This window comes from Pipistrellus hanaki, assembly GCF_964339955.1.
Source record: "Pipistrellus hanaki genome assembly, chromosome: 19".
NCBI classification, from domain to species: Eukaryota; Metazoa; Chordata; class Mammalia; order Chiroptera; family Vespertilionidae; genus Pipistrellus; species Pipistrellus hanaki.
Genome location: NC_140521.1, coordinates 7,484,665 through 7,506,142, shown reverse-complemented (window position 1 = coordinate 7,506,142; position 21,478 = coordinate 7,484,665). Strand labels below are relative to the sequence as shown.

Below are 21,478 nucleotides of genomic sequence, written 5' to 3'. Positions count from 1 at the left end.
GTTCTTTCTCCTAATAAAAAAAGTCAGGCAAATGCACTATTCCATTTTATCAGCTGCCATCCTAGATGAAACTGTAACTTAAGCCTGCCCAGTGAATGACGTGAAGTATTAAGGCTGACTGTACTAGCTAATAGTTCCAACTCAACCTTCCCACATATTCTAGGGATATATTAAAGGCCTACTTTTATTTGTATTGTTAACGTGCACACTGACTTTAGAATAGCCTTGCTTTTATCCTTTTTAAATTGTCATGGAAAGCAATCAGGACACTGTAAATCAGATTTTGAGTAAATGTTCTCTTTTCATGGTTAACTTATAAGCCCACATTTTTTTTGTGTGTTTTTGTTTGTTTGTCTTTTTGTTTATTTGTTTTTTATAGGAGTACCTTTCGTCAGGGTCTGGTGATTGGAAGTAAACCTGTAATTTACCCTGTGCTCCACTGGCTTCTTCAGAGGACTAATGAGCTGAAGAAAAGAGCATATTTAGCTCGTTTCTTAATAAAACTGGAGGTACCAAATGAGTTTCTTCAGGATGAAACTGTGGCTGATACCAATAAACAGGTATTTGATACATATTAGTATTTTAAAACTGTCTGTAATGGATTTCAAGGACATGTTCAAATACATGTTAATCTCTCTCTAGTTTATTTGCTGTCTCTGTGGCACGAAAAGGGAAAACAGTTATTAACTAGCATCCAACTGCAATCACGTATTAAAATATTGACGTTTGCACACAAATACCAGTTCAGTGATAGGTGCATGTGGCTAGAAAAAACCATACCCTGAAATTAATGATTTTAGCATAATTTATTACTTAAGAATTATGGGTAGGTTGGATCCTGGGTTTGGGACTGTAGGGCAGTTTGCTGATCAGTTAGGTGACAATACAATTTGTCATCCAAATCAGAGGGAAAGGGACAAATAATTACACCAGGACCGAAGTATAAATTGACACTCTCCCAGGAAAATTGGGATGGCTGAGCCCCAGAAAAGACTGTGTATAGGCAGAGAAGCTAACTTGCAACCTCAGAGGACTTTTTAGTCAGGCTGAAAGTAGACAGAGGGCCAGGAATTTGAAATTTCAGTGCATTTTCCTCACCAGAGCTTTGAGGTAATACTGGGTTTTAGCCTTAAGGTATTAAGGGAGGGAGACAGATGAATAACTAGACAACTGTAATTTCATATGTATTTACTTCCATGTCATGGCATTCTGAGATAGGGCTGTAGAAGCCTTCTGTGTGGGAAATGGTATCGGTGCTGAGACCTGAAGGGGGAATAGGATTTATCCAGGTCAGGGATGAGGGGACTCATACAATATTCTCAAAGGGAACAGGGTTTGTGAACTGGAAGTGAGAGCTTGGGATGTTCCAGAGGCTGAAAGAAAACCAGCATAGCGAGAATACAGAGTGTGAGGTAGGAAAGTAACCAGAGAGGAAGCAGGAGAAGGATTTACTGACCAGATTTTACAGACCTGCTTTTTTATGCCCGATATAAATGTTTTTCAAACGCTGTGTTCATAATCATTTAAGTCAGCAATTTTCAACCAGTGTGCCACAAGAATTTTTATAACATGCAGTGTCTGACTATTTAGTCAAGGGCACTGAGCTCTTATCCCTTAGACTGTCAAATAAAAAAATGACAATAACCAACATAATAATAACCACCCAGTGTGAAGGAATCAAAATTATACCTATTTTTTTTTGTCAGCTCAGCAAAAAAAAAAAAGTTTTTTGGTGTGTTGCAGAATTTTAGACATTGTTTATGTGTGCCTTAAGATGAAAAAGGTTGAAAGTCACTGATTTAAGTAATCACTATAAGTTTATAGATAACCTGATTAAGAGAAGCCTACTGGATCTATTAGTTTATCATTTTTTAACTTGTTCTTTTAGTATGAAGAGTTGATGGAAGCCTTTAAAACTTTGCATAAAGAATGTGAGCAGCTTAAGACATCTGGATTTTCCACAGCAGAAATAAGAAGGGTAAAGAAAAGAAGATCTGTTTTTTATTTGAATAATATTAGATTTAGTATTTTTTTAAAGTTAATTCAGTATGAGTCTTAAAACTATATAAAAACTGATGATAGCAAAAGGCATATTTTCTTTTGTAAGGCCTTGCAGTTCTTTGCTGAAGAAATTAATGAGGCCAGGGTAAATTCATAGTGTGTTCTATGTACTTTATATTCCATGCTAATGAATTTTAAAAGGTTACATTTTGAGTCTCTATCTAATATACATATATATATATCTATATCTACTTATATATCTGATATAGAAAATAGGGAAAATAACAAAAAATAAAAAATTTCCAATTATTTGTGTATCCTTTCAGGCTGTGTGTGTGTGTGTGTGTGTGTGTTTGTGACCACACAATCCATAATTGTTTATATCTTGCTTTTTAAAAAAAATATATTTATTTTTATTTTTTATTGATTTCAGAGAGAAAGGGAGAGGGAAAAGAGAGAGAAAAACATCAATGATGAGAGAGAATCATTGATCGGCTGCCTCCTGCACACTCCCTACTAGGGATCGAGCCCGAAACCTGGCATATCCCCTGACTGGAACCAAACCCGAAACCAAAACCCTTCAGACCACAGGTCTATTCATTGAGCCAAACCAGCTAGAGCTGTATCTTACTTTTTATAATTTTATTTTTAAACTATATTTTTATTGATTTCAGAGAGAGAGGGAGAGGGAGAGAGAGAGAGAGAGAAACATCAGTGATGAGAGAGACACATCGATTAGTTACCTCCAGTACATGCCCTTGAGCAGAATCAAACCCAGGACCCTTCAGTTCACAGGCCAACGCTCTATCCACACAGCCAAATCAGCTAGTTGTATTTTGCTTTCTAAATCATTATATGATTAATATATTCCCATTGTTATCTTTGTATAATATGATTTTAATGATTAAATAATATCCTATAGTATAGATAATTTAAGCATTTTTGTATATCTATGATTGTTTCCTTAGGATAAATTTCTGTTTTTGTTGCTTTTCTAAATGAATATCAAGCTGTCAAATAAATTACTGGGGGTGGGGGGGAATGTCCTTCATCCCAAGGAGGTTCTCTGTTCCTTAATGCTCTGGTTATTATGATAGATTACATAATCATATAAAACCCTTAGCTGAATTCTACAAAGAATACTTTTTCTGATAATGTCTTCTTGACTGCTTTTTAGGATATCAGTGCAATGGAGGAAGAAAAGGATCAGCTCATTAAGAGAGTTGAACGTTTGAAGAAAAGGGTAAGGCAAGAATTAGCACTGTAAGACTTCGGCCACAAGTGTTAAGCACTTGCAAAGACTTAGGAATGCAAATAAAGATTAAGCAGGGCATGGATTCAATCTGAGGAGGGACTCAAATAACCCTGACTGAAAGGGAATCTCCCTAGGCACTAGCCCAAAGCCTTCAAGGACCTGGAATCTAGAGCTGGACTGTCATCTCCAGGGAGTATTATTTACCAAAAGGAAATGACAAGTGGGTGTCGGAGTCACGTGACATGCCTTAACCTGACAGTAACATGAACTACTTATTCCCTTACTGTAGGTGGAGACAGTTCAGAATCATCAACGGATGCTTAAAATAGCAAGACAGCTTCGAGTTGAAAAAGAGAGGGAAGAATTTCTTGCACAACAGAAACAGGAACAAAAGAATCAGGTATCCATATAAAAATTTATATTCTCATGATGAAAGAAATAGATCTTTATGACAATTCAAGTGTAAAGAAAGAAGAACTTTCGAAGTTCATGTTTCCCTTTGTGAGCATGATAGAATACTCTTCTACAACAGCATCAAGGACCTTTGGGACTCTATACTCAGTATGTATCTGTACACTCCCTTTTGGCCTATGCTGAGCTCATGTTGTTCCAACACTACCAAATATCATTGTTTCATCAACAAGCAGTAAGGTTAACTGTTGATGAAACTCGTAGACTCTCTCAAGGGGTGTTGAGATTCTGGGGCTATAACATCCTTTCTCTTCCACCGATCACAGTGTCCTCTACATTTTACTCCAGCGGTAAATAAGCAAATCATGAAAAGGCTCCAAACACCCACCATCCACATTTTTAGACTTTGCCTTAATGAAAAAACAATTTGGCCAGAAAAAATAACACTTCTAATTTGTTAAAAGTCGTTCTTAAAACTAGTAGACTTATCCATTAAAAGTATAGTTCAGTTCAGCTCTATTTCCTTCTAAGTGGGCAGTAGAGGGGTTTAGCTTTCTCATAACTCGTTTGGCATCACAGTTATTCTACTGCGGCAGCAACTACACTGCCTGGCCCTGAGGCTACTTGGCATCAAATTCTGATTCTGAGACATCATGTGTGAGAATGCTTACAGTCCTTAAAGTTAAGAAAACCATGTTACAACAAGAAAAGCCTGGTAACTATATTCTTTAGCAAGTATTTTTCTTTGACCACCAAATTAAGCAAATATTTAAGTTTTACATGAAAGAGTATTGAGGGAACCATTTATATTTGGGATTTAACAGCAATTTTCTTAGTTCTTATTCCTTTATATCACAGGAATTATGTGAAACTTGTATTTTTCATTGTTTGTATGAGTGGTAGGTTTCAATAGACTGAGCCAGTAATAGATCTAATTCTATTTTAAAGCTATTCCATGCAGTGCAGAGACTGCAAAGAGTACAAAACCAGCTGAAAAGTATGCGCCATGCGGCAGCAGATGCAAAGCCTGAAAGTAAGTGGAAATTATTAGATAACATAGTTGATCAGAGAATACTATTTTAAATCGGTACTCTCCCTTAAAGCAATCAACTAATGAGAACTGTCATCAAGTGATGTCTCAGCATTTTCTGTCTAATGAAGGGGAGCCCTAATACAGGCATCTTAAGTCTTCACCTGGGGTTTAATTCCTGTTCAGTCAGAGTTTTGTCAAAGGGTGAAGAGAATGAAAATCATTGTGGAGGGAGGCTCTCATATAATCTGTGAGTATCTGAAATACTTAGGATAGGTGTTATGAAAAAGATGGATGGAAGAAATGTGAAGTTGTTCTAAAGCCAGGGCTATAAAGACAAAGAATAACACTGAGTGTTTTCCCTATTTGGGCAATTATGCTAATAACATGGGTCTCTAATTTTAGATTAGATGAGCCACATGGCTGGTTGGGCTCATCTTAATTTTTGATGGTAAAGATGTGAAGGAATCTACATCAAATCCAAAGAACATATAATGCCTGGCCAGTGTGGCTAGTGGTTGAGTGTTGACCTATGAACCAGCAGGTCCCAGTTTGATTCCTGGTCAGGGTGGACAGGAGGCAATCAATCAATGATTCTCTCTCATTGATGTTTCTCTTTCGCCCCCTTCCTTCCTCTCTGAAATCAATAAAATTATCTTTAAAAAATAATATCAATAAGCAACTTGTTTGTATAGGCCTGCTCATGTTAAAAAATTATTAGAGCTTACCATTAATAGTGGATTTTTGGAAATGAAGGCAGTGTATATAAGAATTGAAAGATTTGTTATGCAGAAAAATAATTGGCTGATCAGTACAGTTCAATACAATTTCAGTTGTTAGCCTAAACACATGTTTCTGTAATATCTATTATTCTTTAATTTTATTAGGTTAAGTATTTCTTGCTATTATGTTTTAATTCTGGCTACTAAACAGAATATCCAGACATATGTACAGTATTAGTAATATTTCATTTTTAAAATTTGAGTTGATAGTTTTTATTTTGCTTTGGCTTTCTAGTTTAAATAGAAATCATTTGGGCCAGGAAATACATAATTGTTTATTTAATAATAAAATGGACATAGTTCTGTTTAGGGCATCTCTTGTGATGTTGGTTTAAATATTGATGTAAGTAATATGTTAGTTACATGCTGGTAAATTGTTAAGTAGTAATAAAAATAATAGGCTCGCCGAAACCGGTTTGGCTCAGCGGTAGAGCGTCGGTCTGCGGACTGAAAGGTCCCAGGTTCGATTCCAGTCAAGGGCATGTACCTTGGTTGTGGGCACATCCCCAGTAGGGGGTGTGCAAGAGGCAGCTGGTCGATGTTTCTCTCTCATCGACGTTTCTAGCTCTCTATCTCTCTCCCTTTCTCTCTGTAAAAAATCAATAAAATATATTTTAAAAAAAATAATAGGCTCAAACCAATAGTCCATTAATCCAGTATTTCTTGATCATCTACAGAATGTCAGGTATTGTACTAAGTGTTAGGAATGGAAAGCAGAAATCCTATATAATAAAAGCCTAATATGCTAAGTGTCCGGTCGTCTGGTCTTCCATTCAACCAATTAAAGTGTAATATGCTGGAAGAATCCAAGATGGCTGCTCGGGTAGGCAACTAGCCGCAGCCGCACACAACAATTTTAATAAAATACAACTAAAATATAAAATGGACATTACCCAGAACTACAGGAAAGTCGACTGACTGGAAATCCTACAACAAGAAGCAAGGAGAAAACCAGAAGGAAGCACGGAGGAGCTGTAAAAGCCCAAGGTACGGAGACACGCAGCGCGCGGAGAGGACGGAGCCGGAGAGGAGGGAGGCCGAGTGCCTGGCGGGCGTTCCCAAGCGGGAAGGAGAGAAAACTCCGACTGTGCTGGGCCCCTGACTGCTCTGAACCCCCGTTCTGGGCCAGACCCCTGGGACTCAGGCTCAGCCATAGGGAGCTGGGCTGTAAGTCGGAACCCCGGGGTAGCGGAGAAAGGAGGTCCCGGAGGCGCGCACACTGCCCCCAGAGAAGGGACGGTCGGCTGTGCCGCGGGATTGCCCTGACGGGAAGGAGACTGGGGCTCCAGACTGCTGTGAACGCCACCTCCAATCCCACTACCAACTGAACTGAACCCCAATACCGGGCTCATTGTGGAAGAGCATAGACTGTTTGGCAGCAGGCGAAAATCGAGGGCACCTTTCTCTCAGAGGCGCCGGCAGTGAGCACTGAAGGACCCGCATAGGGCGGGGCTGACGGAAGCCAAAGCTGCAGGCTCCACCCTGAAATCCCGTCCCATCTGTAACTGCGAAATGCGACAACAAAATAGATCACAAACGAAAGAAATGGAGGACAAAAAGCGTCTGGATATAGAGTTCAAATCTACGCTTATAAGGTTTTTCAAGAATTTCCTAGAAAAGATGGATAAGGCCTATGAGGATATGAAAAGAGACCATCAAGAAATGATAAGGGAACAACAAGAAATAAAGAATACATTGTCTGAAATAAAAAATATTCTACAGAGTCCTAAAAACAGAAGGGAAGATCGCAAGAATCAAGTCAAAGATTTGGAACATAAAGAGCCAGAAGACACTCCTCCACAGAAGCTAGAAGGCAAGAGAATCCAGAAAATTGAAGATAATGTAAGAAACCTCTGGGACAACTTCAAGCGAACCAACATCAGAATTATGGGGGTTCCAGAAGATGAGAGAAAGCAAGATATCGAAAACATACTGAAAGAAATAGTGACAGAAAACTTCCCCCACCTGGTGAAAGAATTTGACTTACAAGTCCAGGAAGTGCACAGAACTCCAAACAAAAGGAATCCAAAGAGGACCACACCGAGACACATCATTATTAAAATTCCAAGAGCAAAAGATAAAGAGAGAATATTAAAAGAAGCAAGAGCAAAGAAGGTAGTAACTTATAAAGGAGCACCTATACGATTGTCAGCTGACTTCTCAACAGAAACCATGCAGGCCAGAAGGGAATGGCAAGAAATATACAAGGTGATGAATAGCAAGAACCTACAGCCAAAAATAAGCTACCCAGCGAAGCTATCACTCAGAATCGAAGGCCAGATAAAGAGCTTCACTAATAAAAAAAAGCTAAAGGAGTTCATCACCACCAAACCAGAATTATATGAATTGCTGAAGGGGGTTCTTTCAGAAGAGAAAGTAAACAAAGATAAAAATTATGAACAACAAATACGTAATTATCAACAAGTGAATCTAAAAACCAAGGAAATTAAAAAAATCTGATGAACAATATTAACTGTTGAATATAATAGAATCAGAGGTATGGAAGGGGAGTGAACTGACGATTCTTGGGGAAAAGGGGAGAGGGGGGCGTGGGAAGAGACTGAACATAAACTGTGCACCTATGGATGAGGACAATGGGGAGAGGGGAAAGGGCAGAGGGTGGGGTGGGAACCTGGTGGAGGAGAGCAATGGTGGGGGGGGGGGGAAGGAACATTTGTAATAATATGAAAAATAAAAACTTATTAAAAAAAAAAAAAGTGTAATATGCTAATGATATGCTAAGGCTGCTCAACCACTTGCTATGATGTGCACCAGGGGGCAGACAGTTGAATGGTCACCCAGTCACTATGATGTGCACTGACCACCAGGGGGCAGACACTCCAACCAGTAACTTGCTACTGGGGTCCGGCTGATTAGGACTGAGCAAGACGGGCCAGATACTCCCTGGAACCCTCCCGTAGTCCCTCCCTGGTTGGCCAACCTCCTGTGTCCCTCCCTGACCATTATTGTGCACTGGTGGGTTCCCTCAGCCTGTAACCTGTCCCCTCTCGAAATCTGGGACCCCTCCGGGGATGTCAGAGAGCTGGTTTCGGCCCAACCTGCAGGGCAGGCGGAGGGACCCCACTGGTGCACGAATTCATTCACCGAGCCTCTATCGATAGTATGTCTACAAAGTGCTCACAGTGTAATGGAGGAATGACCAGCAGTGTGCAATGTGACGAATTTGCTGATGAAGCTCAGCATTGGGTTCTGTGAGAACAAACAAAGAGGCAGAGCACTACACGCTAACAGAGACAAATGACTTCCTGGACATCGTGGTCACTGAGTTAAAGCTGGAAAGGTGACGGAGTGGAAGACATTCCAGTCCAAGATGCAGTGACATAAAGAGGATGGGCTGAGCAAATGATGGATGAAGATCCTAGTAGATGAAGGTTAAGCCTCTCCTGACTGCTTGTGTTCGAAAAGAGGGCAGGAGAGGGAGTGTGCAAATGAATGAGATAGCACTGTGCCTAGACTGCAGGAGGCTAGTAGGGGAGCGGTGGTTACGTGCTGAAGGAAAGAGCCAGACAAATTGAAGATTTAGGAGGAAATGGTGAAAATTGATAGCAGCCTTCCCAATTGTATCCCCATGCCCTGCATTGCATTGAATCTTCTTTAACAATACCCGATGGGTTAATGGTTGGCATATCTAACTCTGACTCAGCTAAACTTCAAGCAAGTCACCAAGTCATAATTGGTCTACTTCCAGGCCCTTGCACATTAGATTACACATATAGGCACTCATTAAAGTCTGTTAAGGAGTTGGGAGGTGAGAGTAAAGACCTTGACTTTGGTTAGGAAAACAGTGATCTTTTCCACACAGAGGAGGGGAATCAAGTAAGGAAAAAATGGTTGAAATGTAAAAATAAGGTATTACATATATAATATATGTTGTTTTTTTGTTTTGTTTTTTTGGGGGGTGGGCAGGGAGTGGGGAATAGGAAGTTAAAGAGTTCTTGCTTTGCTGGCATCTTTTTGGGAAACAATTGTATTTAGCACTTTAGAAAAAGACTAGATTAAGCAGATGTTAATTGATTCAGGTGTTTAGTTAAATAAGATCCATCTAAATTCTTCACTACCAAAAAAGGTTTATAAAAAGTTTTTATTCACATACACATTATTTTTAAATATATTTTTTATTGATTTCAGAGAGGATGGGAGAGGGAGAAAGAGATAGAAAAATCAGTGATCTGAGAGAATCACTGATGGGCTGTCTCCTGCAAGCCCCAGACTGGGGATTGAGCCTGCAGCCTGGGCATGTGCTCTGACTAGGAATCCGACCCTAAGCTCCTGATTCATAGGTCGTGCTCAGCTACTGAGTCACATTGGCTGGGCCGAGCAAAATTATTTTTATCGTAACAATGTAATTTGTATTTTTTCAGAGTAACAACCATATTATAAAATATTCAAATATATTTTTTATACTCTACACATTTGTGAGATTTATTACATAAAGGAACCTACTCAGTCAGTGATAGTAGGAGAAGTAAGATGTTTTCAGAGGGTTTTTAATTAAAAAGTTTACTGAGATCTTAGAGGCCAGGATTTCAAAAGATAATTTATAAAAAAACTGCATAGAAACATGAATACTTTTCAAAGTCTATATTAAAATTTTTAAAAGAAGAACTTAAAATGTGATAGAAATTCTGTTTTTTATGTTTTTAAACAGCTTTATTGAGTAAAATGGAGAAGTATTAAATTGTACCTATTTAAAGCGTACAATCGATACGTTTTGAAACCATCAAGATGACAAGTATATCCATCCTCCCAAACGTTTCCTGGTGCCTCTTTGTAATGTTTCATTCCTCCCTTCTCTGCCTCTCTACCTGTCCCAGGCGACCATTGATCTGCTTGCCATCATTACAGATTAATTTGTGTTTTCTAGAATTAGAAACTTTTTAAAAATAAGGTATATAAAAATTAAGAGTTTTAAATCTTTTAAAACATTTCAGACTTTGATTCTGGTTACATGTGGTTTATTTAAGAACTTTGGAGAAACTAGTCATCTGAAGATGGAGAAAACTAGTCATCTAATAGCCAGAGAAGCCAGGAAGTAGATTTAATCTGAAACCACATCATTATCGTGTGATTCATTAAACACTTTCTCTCCCTCTCTTTCCACAACCTCTAAAGGGAAGGGCGGGGGGGATTGTAGGGATGAATGGAAACTCACGAATTTGCCTTTAATAAATTTTTACATGTTAATATATGGTTAGCACAACAGAACTAAAAATACTTTTAAAGTTTTAGGCCAGGTTTATTATGCAATCTACGTACGTAGATTACTTAAACCGGAAATCCAATGTTTTAAAAAACTTAAGCCAGACTTTGTAAATGTGTAATGGAAAGATCTGAAATAAACTTTTAAAAGCTTTCTAGGCTGGGAGTTTATAACAAAACCATTATTCACTGAAAATCTGTGTGTGTATGTTTGTGCACTCTGTCAAAATAAGAAAACTATTAAATCTTAAAAATATATCTTGCCATTTCACTGTAAACTTTACAAAATCAAAACTACCAAACATAGAAAACTGAAAAAAATGCATGAATGTAGATAATTTCTTTTTTGGATTTGAATGTGTGCTTTGAAGCTGACAAATTATAATGTGTTAGTACTTATGAAGTAATAGAACTATAAATTGCCTCAGAAGTGTTGCAAAAAAAAAAAAAAAAGAGTAAATGACCACATATAGAAGAAAGAAGCTGAATTACATTTGTGTTGTCATTTGGTTCTTGGATTTCTTACTTAAATGCAAAATGTGACTCAACAAAATATCTGGCTTTTTCTTTTCCTTTTCAATCACAGTTTACATTCAGTACCATTCTGCACCAGTTTCAGATTACAGCAAAGTGGCCAGAAAACCACCCACCCTATAGAGTGGTCCCCCTGCTGCCCAAACACCCACTTTGGCCTCATATCCAGTTATCTCAACATTATTGACTATATTTCCCATGCTGTATCTGGCTTGTTTTGTAAATATTATTCTTGCATTAATTTATGGAGTAAAATATAATTAGGTGGTAATTTGTTTTTTAATTGATTTTTAAAGAGAGAGAGGGGAAGGAATAGAAACATTGATTTATTGTTCCATTTATTTTCCCCCTCCATTGACTTCTCCCTAGCCATCCTCACCACCCCCCAGCACATGCCCTCACCCCCCTAGTGTCTGTGTCCATTGGTTATGCTTATATGCATGCATACAAGTCCTTTGGTTGATCTCTTACTCCCCCACTTCCCTGCCTTCCCTCTGAAGTTTGATGGTCTGTTCAATGCTTCTCTGTCTCTGGATCTATTTTTGTTCATCAGTTTATGTTCTGGTAGTTTCTTGTATGTGCACTGACTAGGGATGGAATCCATAAGCTTGGTCTATTGGAATAGCTCTAACCAACTGAGCTACTAGCCAGGGCTTAGGTGGTAATTTGGAAAGATCATAATACTAGGTTTTTTGTAATTATTTAAACATTTCTTCCAGGTAAATTGTTCTTTTTTAAAAAAATATATTTTATTGATTTTTTTATAGAAAGGAGGAGAGAGGGATAGAGAGCTAGAAACGTCGATGAGAGAGAAACATTGACCAGCTGCCTCCTGCACACCCCCTACCAGGGATGTGCCCGCAACCAACGTACATGCCCTTGACCTGAATTGAACCTGGGACCTTTCAGTCCACAGACCGACGCTCTACCACTGAGCCAAACCGGTTTCGGCTGTTCCTTTTTTTTTATTATCATTCTAATTAGCAAAAGACTTCAATGGTTAATCTTTCATGGTACTACTAGAGACCCGGTGCATGAAAATTCATGCATTGGAGGGGGGGGTCCCTCAGCCCAGCCTGCCCCCTCTCACAGTCTGGGAGCCCTCAGGGGCAGGAGGTGACCCAGCAATCAGGGGAAGGCGATGCCCCCTTCACACCTCTGCTGCTGCCACTGCCAGCTGCATAAGCCTTGGCCAGCCCTGGTTACCTGAGCCTCAGGTGGCCCTGGGCAGCTGGGCAGCCACCATCTGAGGCTTGCCTATGCCTCAGGCTGGCCCTGGGCAGCTGGAGGCTGATGAGATTGGGGGACTCCAGAGTCAGGGCTGAGGGAACTGGGCACTGCCATCTTGTGGCTGTGGGCATCATCATCTTTGAGGGCATGGCAGTCAGTTAGCATATTCCCTCCTTATTTGTTGTGGGCACCAGCATCTTTTATGAGGGCATGATGGTCAATTAGCATATTCCCTCTTTATTAGCTAGGATACTGATGAGAGAGAATCATTGATTAGTTGCCTCCTGCACATCCCCTATTGGGAATCGAGCCCACAACCCAGGCATGTGCCCTTGACCAGAATCAAACCTAGGACCCTTCAATACACAGGCCAATGCTCTATCCACTGAGCCAAATGGGCTAGGGCCAGGTCTTATATTTTAAAGTATACAGAATGTCTCTTGGGCTGAATATTCATTTATTTTCTTTTCAAAGGTTTAATGAAGAGACTAGAGGAGGAGATGAAGTTTAATTCATATATGGTAACTGAAAAATTTCCTAAAGAAATAGAGAACAAGAAAAAAGAATTGCATTTTTTACAAAAAGTAGTGTCAGAGCCTGCTATGGGCCATTCTGATCTTCTGGAACTTGAATCTAAAGTAAGTGACAATCATCTTTTCATAGTTTCCAATTTATCTTATCCTTAGTCCTATGTAAAGTATGTGAACTGATTTTTATAGTGTCCAATTCTTGGCTCTTAAGTTAACCTGCCCTAAGAATTGATAGCTCTTATGAGGAGTTGCTCTTTATGAGAAATTACAGAAGGTAATGCTGTTATCTAGAATGCATGATTTATGAAAACTTAGTTAATTGATTAGGAAACTAAGTAACTTGGACATATAAATTAATGATAGATTCATAGGTTTATGTATTCATAATATATAATTGGCTAATATGTATTCATATAACAAAATGCCAACTTTTAAATATCAGTAATTTTTATTTGCAAGAATAACATTGTAGCAATTTTATATTTAAAGCCTAATATATTTATTAGCCTTTTATGCCAGCTTTGGAATTACTAAATTTTTTTGTAATGCTCATTGAAACCTGGTATCATATTGTAACACTTTTGCTCCCTAGAAACAAAACACTAATCAGATGTGTATTTTTTTTTAAATACCAAATATCATGAAAATAGAACCATTTTGATTTGCTAATCTTTCAATGTGCTCAACAGCCACTAAACTAAATAGTATATAATTTTGATCATTTTATTCTTTTAATTTTCTTATAGAAATTTTGTCAGATTTGGCTCAAATTTGATGTCTTATAATTAACAAGGAAATTCTAGTTTTTTCAAAGGGTAGACAGATATACTGAAAATCATGTAATTTTTTTAATTTGTTGAAGGACTATATGCTTCTGTGGAGTTAGTCAGTTTTATTACATTGGGAAAGGTTTGGATTAATGAGTGGGATAAATGACAGCTCTGGGAGAACCACAGATCATTCAAACAGGAAGGTTTTTAGTCATCCTTGTCAACTCTCAGCTGGGCTCATGAATTCCTTACATAAATTCCTATGGAATGTGAGTCTGGATTTTATCGCTTGCAGTGACTTGAAAGTCACAAGCTAGGAGAGAGGATCACTTCAGATTTTAAAAAATTGTCTTTTTTTTAAATAATGTATAAATATCTCATGCTGAGTACTTTAGGATTATTTCGACATGGATGGTTAAATCCATGTAAGTAATAATACTGTGTAAAATTTGTCATGAACCACAAAATGTTCAGTATTTCTAAAAGTAATCATAACAACCGACTCATCAACAGGACCATCTGATCACTGATGATAAGAACCATAAATTCAAAGCTTGGCTGGACCAATTGTCCCTTACTTTGTGTAATCATAGGGAGAGACTTAACATCTTTTATTTTCATGCTCTTTTAGATAAATGAAATAAATACACAGATCAATCAGCTGATTGAAAAGAAAATGTTGAGAAATGAGCCAATTGAAGGCAAACTCTCACTATATAGGCAACAGGTAAGCCCATTCTTTTGTCCCACTTAGCTCTGAGCATCTTCATAAACACCACAGGCTGTGTTATCTGCAGTGTTAAAGTGAGAAGGAAGAAAGCAATCAGTGTTCTTGTGTCATTGCTAATCTCCAGATTATAACAAGGAATTTATGGAAAAAGCTACAAAAGACTTGTGTTCAAGTTTGAAATGCAATACACCAGATAATGCTTAGTTTCCTTCGAGTCTGCCAACTGTGGTGATAGGGCTATTTGTGTTTATATCTGTGAATGTGGAATTTGATTACTTAAATGAAAGGTAACTTTAAGTGATATAAGTAAAAATATTTGTAATCTTTAATTAATGGCAATATACTGTTTCAAGTTTAAAATTAGTTTGGAAGAATAGAATGAATTAAATTTTACTGCTAAGGCATTTATCACTTTTTCCACAACTATTAGATCATGAGATTATATATGTTGTAATGTATTTCTCAACCAAAGAGTCAGATGAAAGCCATGGATTCTGAAAAGAACCCAGGCAGGAGTTCAGTGTGAAAAGCATTCGGTAACCTCAGTAAACACCGAGCTACATAACAAAGCACTATTCAAGGATGTTAGAATTTTTAAAAGCCATTTACAATAGAAAATTTCAACCATATACCAAAGTAGAGAAAGTAGTTCAGTAAACACTCATGTTTCCGGAAGTTACAGCAATCATGGCCTTCTTGTGTCATTTCTACCGCCAGCCCAACTAGATTATTTTGAAGGAAATCTTAGATTTAATCTCATTTCATCTATAAATATTTCAGAATATATCACCAAAAAGTAAGGTTTTAAAATTTTAATTCCAACAGCATATCACATAACCTACTGTTTTTAAAGTTCACTCATGTTTTAATATGTATCAATATCTCATTATTATTACTGGGTAATTGTATGGATACTTTCACATTTTGTTTACACATTCATCAGTTGATGGTTGTTCCTACTTTCTGGCTATTATAAATAATGCAGCTATGGACATTTTAATACAAGTTTTTGTGTAGAAATATGTTTTCATTTCCCTTGGCTGTATTTCTAGGAGTGGAGTTGTGGGTACATATGATAATTCTGTATTTAACACTGAGGAAATGCCAAACTGCTTTCCTAAGAGCTATACCGTTTTACATTCCCACCAACAGTGTATGAAGTTTCTGATTTCTCCACACTCTTGCCAATACTTGTTATTATCTGTCTTTTTTATTGTAGCCACACTAGTGGATATGCTTACATTGAAATTTTAGCTTGGTAAACTAAAATATAGAGAATTTCACAATTTGACAGAACATTGATTGGATATGTTTTATTTTACATTGGCATTTAATGCTCAATTAGGCATCCATCATTTCACGTAAAAAAGAAGCAAAAGCTGAGGAACTACAGGAAACAAAGGAGAAGTTAGCCAGCCTCGAGCGGGAGGTGTCTGTGAAGACGAACCAGGCCCGGGAGTTTGATGGCACTGAAGTTCTGAAGGGAGATGAGGTAAGCTGAGGTCTCTCATGGGACAAGGATGTGAGTATTGTTCTTGTTTGAAACCGTGAATGCTTTTGCCTTTTTTAAATCTTGAATGTCAATAATGGGAAGTTAATATTATTTTATGAAACCTCTTTATATGTAACTGAAAACTCTGTGTAGTAATATTAAGAAATTCTTGATGTACAATGGCAGATATTAATGATTTTATGAGCTAATATTCCAAATTTTCACTCTTTAATTAAGTGGTTTTATACTGGATTTATTTTTTAAAGCTGAAATCAAATGAGTAGGAACAGATAAGAAAAAAAATTCATAATTGTTGATAAATGTAATTTCATAGAGTGCTGAGAACAATCACCACTAAGTAACTTTGTCAGTAATGTGTGTTTGACCAGTTGCACTGACACCATTAAAATGACTTCATTGTGGATGTTTACAGAGTTTAAAAATACAGTTATATCTTGCATTGCTACATACACTTTAAATTTTGAACAGTGCTTTAACGGCTATTATTTGTCATTTTGTCAAGCTCATAAGATTAGTAGTGGGACAAGTAATAATTGTCATTTATAGGTGATTAAACTTAAATACCAAAAATATAATTCCCCATCTCCTTTTATAAAGTTAGCTCAAAAAAGAAGGAAGGAAGGAAGGAAAATATCTTATCTTCAGCTCAGTGCTTTTTTCTTTTTCTTTTTCTTTTAAAGCAAATCAAATGGTAAGTCACATATATCTTAAACATTGCTTGTATTTTACCACCTCTTACAGCTTTTAAGAGGCCTCAGCAAAGGCTATTTTTAAAAGCTGCTCTGTCCAGACCTCATTTTGGTTTTCAAAAGTTGTTGAATTCATACTGTTACAAATTTGCCGTGAACCTTCACTGTGCCAAACACTTGTTGTGCTTCTTTCTGGTTGTAACCTCCCAATATGCCTTTTCACTTATTGGGGAAGTGGTAGGTTTTCAAAAGTCAGCGCTTGATTGAAACATTCCTTTGGCTTTTAACATCCACTTCCAGATTGCTTTGAGACACTGGAGTATTTTAAATGATACTTGGAAGCCAACAGCATGTGCTTCGTGACATCCTTGCTAGCCAAGAAAAAAAAAAAAAGATTAATTATGTAGCAATTTTGCTTTATAAGAGAACATGTTATCTTCTAGCATTTTTATCTATTCTTAAGAAAATGCTGCCCAATTGACAGGAAATAGTAATTGTTATGGCCACATTTGGCATGAGTAGTGCTTATAATTCAGCGTTAGCTACTCCCTGTATGCAAATAGAGGCATAAGAATCTAATTCCAAACTATTAGCCTTTATTTATTTTTAAGTTTTTTAAAAATATATTTTTTTATTGATTTCAGAGAGGAAGGGAGAGGGAGAGAGAATCATTGATTGGCTGCCTCCTGCATGCCCCCTCCTGGGGACTGAGCCTGAAACCTGTGCATGTGCCCTGACTGGGAATCAAGCATGACCTCCTGTTTCAAAGGTTGACGCTCAACCACTGAGCCATTAGCCTTTATTTTTGACTAAATATATTGTAAAGGAGAAGTATCTGATGACAGGAAACGCATCTTTTTTTTTTTTTTTTTTTTTTAAATATATTTTATTGATTTTTTACAGAGAGGAAGGGAGAGAGAGATAGAGAGTTAGAAACATCGATGAGAGAGAGTCATCGATCAGCTGCCTCCTGCACACCCCCTACTGGGGATATGCCCGCAACCAAGGTACATGCCCTTGACCGGAATCGAACCCGGGTCCCTTCAGTCCCCAAGCCGACGCTCTATCCATTGAGCCAAACCGGTTTCGGCAGGAAACGCATCTTTTTTCTTTTCTTTTTTTTTTCTTTTTTTTGGGGGGTGGGGGGTGGGGGAAAAGCTAACTTTGGAAATCGTAAAATCAAGGTAATTTTTAAGCAATGGCCAACCACTTACTCGGCAGTTATCTAAAAAAAAAACAGAGGGTATTGGAGAACATTCAGCATAATTTTATAAGTAACAAATCTTGGTAGACAAATTTTATTTTCTACTTTGATAAAGTGATGGGCCAAATGGACAAAAGGGAGGAAGTTTGTTATACTTACAATTATATAATACAGATGGACTTTACTGGGGTTTCATTTGATACCACATGGTAACCACCAAAAAGTTATGTTCTTTGTCACTCATCTGTTTACACAAAAGTGAGAGAGTATCAAGAAGTAGTAGTGTCCTGGACGGTGTGCTAAGTGGTTCGAGCTTCCCCCCTTGCACCAAAGATTCTTGGGTTTGATCACCAGCCATGTTGTGGCACCAAGAGTGTACAAGAGTATATGTTTCTGTTCTTACTTAAAACTCTCCACCACACTTGATCCTCAATCTTTTAATTTTTGGAATTCTGACAATATTTTGCTTGAATTTTCATTTTTCTTGATCAGGAATTGGATTGAATATCTGTCCAATACATATTTGGTCATTTCTATTTCTTCTGTCATTTTTCTGTTTATTTTATTTCTCCATTTTTTTCTAATGGATTGTATTTCCCTATCTATCATATTTTTACATATATTCTGCATCTTAACCTGGATAATTGTTTTTCTTCTAGTCTGTTACTGTCTCTTTCTATACAGAGTCTTTTGTCACAGAGAGTTTCTTCTTCCTTCCCAAATAGCTTTGTTGAGATATACTTAGCACCCAATAAACTGCACACACTTAAAGGGCAAATTGTTGCTGTGATTCAAGTTCTGATAACTTCAAATATTGGGACATGATTTTAATATTAAGTAAATTCAGTTTTCCATAATTTGGAATGTTTTAAAGATCTTTACATAGAAATATCTTGCTTTATGCAGATTCAGTGTGAGAGGAGATAGAAAGACAGTATGGTAGCAAGCATAGTAGGTTATGATTATGACTCTGAGTTGTCAGTCAAAGGTTGCTGTGATCAGTATGATTTTTTTAAGATAACATAAAACTTAAGTAACCCCTCTTCCAGGAAGCATAGCCTGTAATTATTTTTCCAGCTCACACCTCACAGTCTTCATATGTATTCATATGTGTGGTAACACAGCTCAGTTAAGATCACTTGCTCAGTTTCTGCCTCTCCTAAGAAACCAGTCAGCTCCATGACGACTGTGGCATATCTCATGCTCACTACCATTTACTTGATAGCTGGCCTGTAATAGGCACTCGGTAAATGTATAGAAAACCCAGATAAAAATGTATAACTAATATAATCTAATATAGACATATTCTTTCATAGAAAGATGAAAATATTAAAAATATCATGGTACTTCAGTTGATAAGAAAAATTATTTTATAATATGTAACTCTTCATCCTAAACATGGTTATTTATTTCATTGTATAGATAAAATAATTTTTTAAAATGTCTGCCCATAGCCCTGGACAGTGAGGTTCAGTTGGTTGAACATTATCCTCTGTGTGTGGAAAGGTTCCAGGTTCGATTCTGAGTCAGGGCACATACCTGGATTGCAGGTTCCATCCTCTGTTGTGGGTCAATGTTTTGCTCTCAAATCAGTGTTCTCTCTCTCCCCCTCTCATTTCTTCTCTCTCTCTCAAATCAATAAAAAAAGCATGTACTTAGGTGAGTATTTTTATAAATCCTATATAATAAAAGCCTAATATGCAAATCTACCAAACAGCAGAACAACCAGTGGAATGACCGGTCGCTATGATGCACACTGACCACCAGGGTGTAGATGTTTAATGCAGGAGCTTCCTCCAGCCCACAGGCCCCAGGCCAATAAAGGCGGGTGCCAGGGAGGGGGCCCCCTCTGCCCCAATTGCTCCACCAGTTGCCCCACAGAGGGAGATGACTGGCAACAGAAGCAGGTTGGGGGTTAAGGGAGCAGTGCCGGCGAGTGGGTGGTGCCCCACTGGTCAAGGCAGATACAAGTGAGAGCCTGATCACCCTGCTGGTTACCCAATTGGCCCTGCTCGCCGGCCAGGCCTAGGGACCCTACCTGTGCACGAATTTCATGCTCTGGGCCTCTAGTAAATAAATTAATGCCTGGCCATAAGCCTGTATTTGCCATTTAATATGATAGCCTCTAAGTTAGTTCTTTTGGTAAGTGATGAGTTTTTCGCTTTTTAGGCAATCTGAGCTTGATGACTTGTTTTACTTACTGTAAGAGCAAAAAATAGAACTTGTGCTTCTTGTAGTAGTGCTACGTGGCTACTGTCTTAATCACCCTGATCTCTATTAGCAAAGCAAACAAAAAGCAGCCCCAGGGATGCAGTGCCCCCTTCCCAGAGCTGTCATTCAGATTATGAATGCATGCCTTTTAGGTCTGAACTTTTTTATAGCAACAGTGAATCTCTGTTGGCGCTTCATGCATTGAAAGCTCTTTCCTGGTTTGTGGTGCATGGGTATAGAGTCCATTGTGTTTTCTCCCCTAACCGTTACGAGAGCTCATCTGTTTTGCTGTCAATATCTACTTACAAAATGTGCTTACTCAAATAATATTTATAAGCAGCTTTAAAAAGGCCCAACCAAGCCCAGCTGGCATGACTCAGTGGTTGTGTGTCAACCTATGAACCAGGTCATGGTTCGATTCTCAGTTAGGGCACATGTCTGAGTTGCAGGCTTGATTCCCAGTGTGGGGCGTGCAGGATGCAGCTGATCAATGATTCCCTCTCCCTCTGCCTTCTTCTCTGAAATATATATATTTTATTTTAAAGCCCGACCAATTCATTCTACAGCTACCGACTGCAATCCTAAAATCCTAGAGCTAAATTGCAAAGATTATGAAATCTTTAAATACTTCAAAGAGAAGCACAGTGAAGATAAGGAAATCCTGGCAAGATTTACTTCAGCTGTCAGATCCCGAAAAATTAGGAATCAAATTTTGACACTTGTAATTGAATCATCACCCTTCCAAGTGAGCCAAGGCAAACCTGTGATATTTTTAGAATCTTTCAAATCACATTGTGCTCTTTAGAGTTCATAGCAGGACCTGAGGCCCCTAAAATTTTCTAAGAGTTGGAACAAAACAGAATCAAATAAATTAGGCTCAGTGCACTGTAATAGAAGTGGTATATTACATAAGCAATCTAGGTAATTCCACAATTTTAACCCCGAATTTGAAAATTTTTCATAGAAATTAGTTTGTGAGATTTAACTGCTTACACAGCAGTTGAAAATCCCTTCCAGATACAGTAGCAGCTGTGTGCTGGTGACTTGATTTATAATAGAAGCCTAGAGACCTTGGGAGGTATGACTGACTGTGTTTCACAGATTGGTGTTCCTGTGCCACAAGTTTCTGTTAAACAATTTTCTACCAGAATGTATCATATTGCTTTTTATAAACTCTCAAGAATTAGCAGCTAATTATCCACTGCCATATGGAGGCAATTATATTGTTTATGCTTTGCTTGGTGAGATCTTTCTAATTTAAAGTTTAAAACATAATACTAACAGGTTGGTAAAGGTTAACATAGTATTTGTATGTGTGTTTAGATATATGGAACGAGTTATGATAGTTGATTTGGAAAGACTGTCATT

The 21,478-nt window shown here is 37.8% G+C and overlaps 1 protein-coding gene across 2 annotated transcripts in view; it reads left to right on the top strand.

Annotated features, from left to right (window-relative positions):
* Nucleotides 1–21,478, top strand: part of IFT81 (intraflagellar transport 81) — a 120,607-nt gene that overhangs the window by 74,351 nt on the left and 24,778 nt on the right. For both annotated transcript variants that reach the window (XM_084868033.1, XM_084868034.1), the window contains 8 exons: nt 380–560; nt 1,889–1,978; nt 3,179–3,244; nt 3,546–3,656; nt 4,616–4,700; nt 12,938–13,101; nt 14,395–14,490; nt 15,839–15,985. In XM_084868033.1, coding sequence (XP_084724159.1) covers nt 380–560; nt 1,889–1,978; nt 3,179–3,244; nt 3,546–3,656; nt 4,616–4,700; nt 12,938–13,101; nt 14,395–14,490; nt 15,839–15,985 — 940 coding nt within the window. The remainder of the gene's footprint in view (nt 1–379; nt 561–1,888; nt 1,979–3,178; nt 3,245–3,545; nt 3,657–4,615; nt 4,701–12,937; nt 13,102–14,394; nt 14,491–15,838; nt 15,986–21,478) is intronic.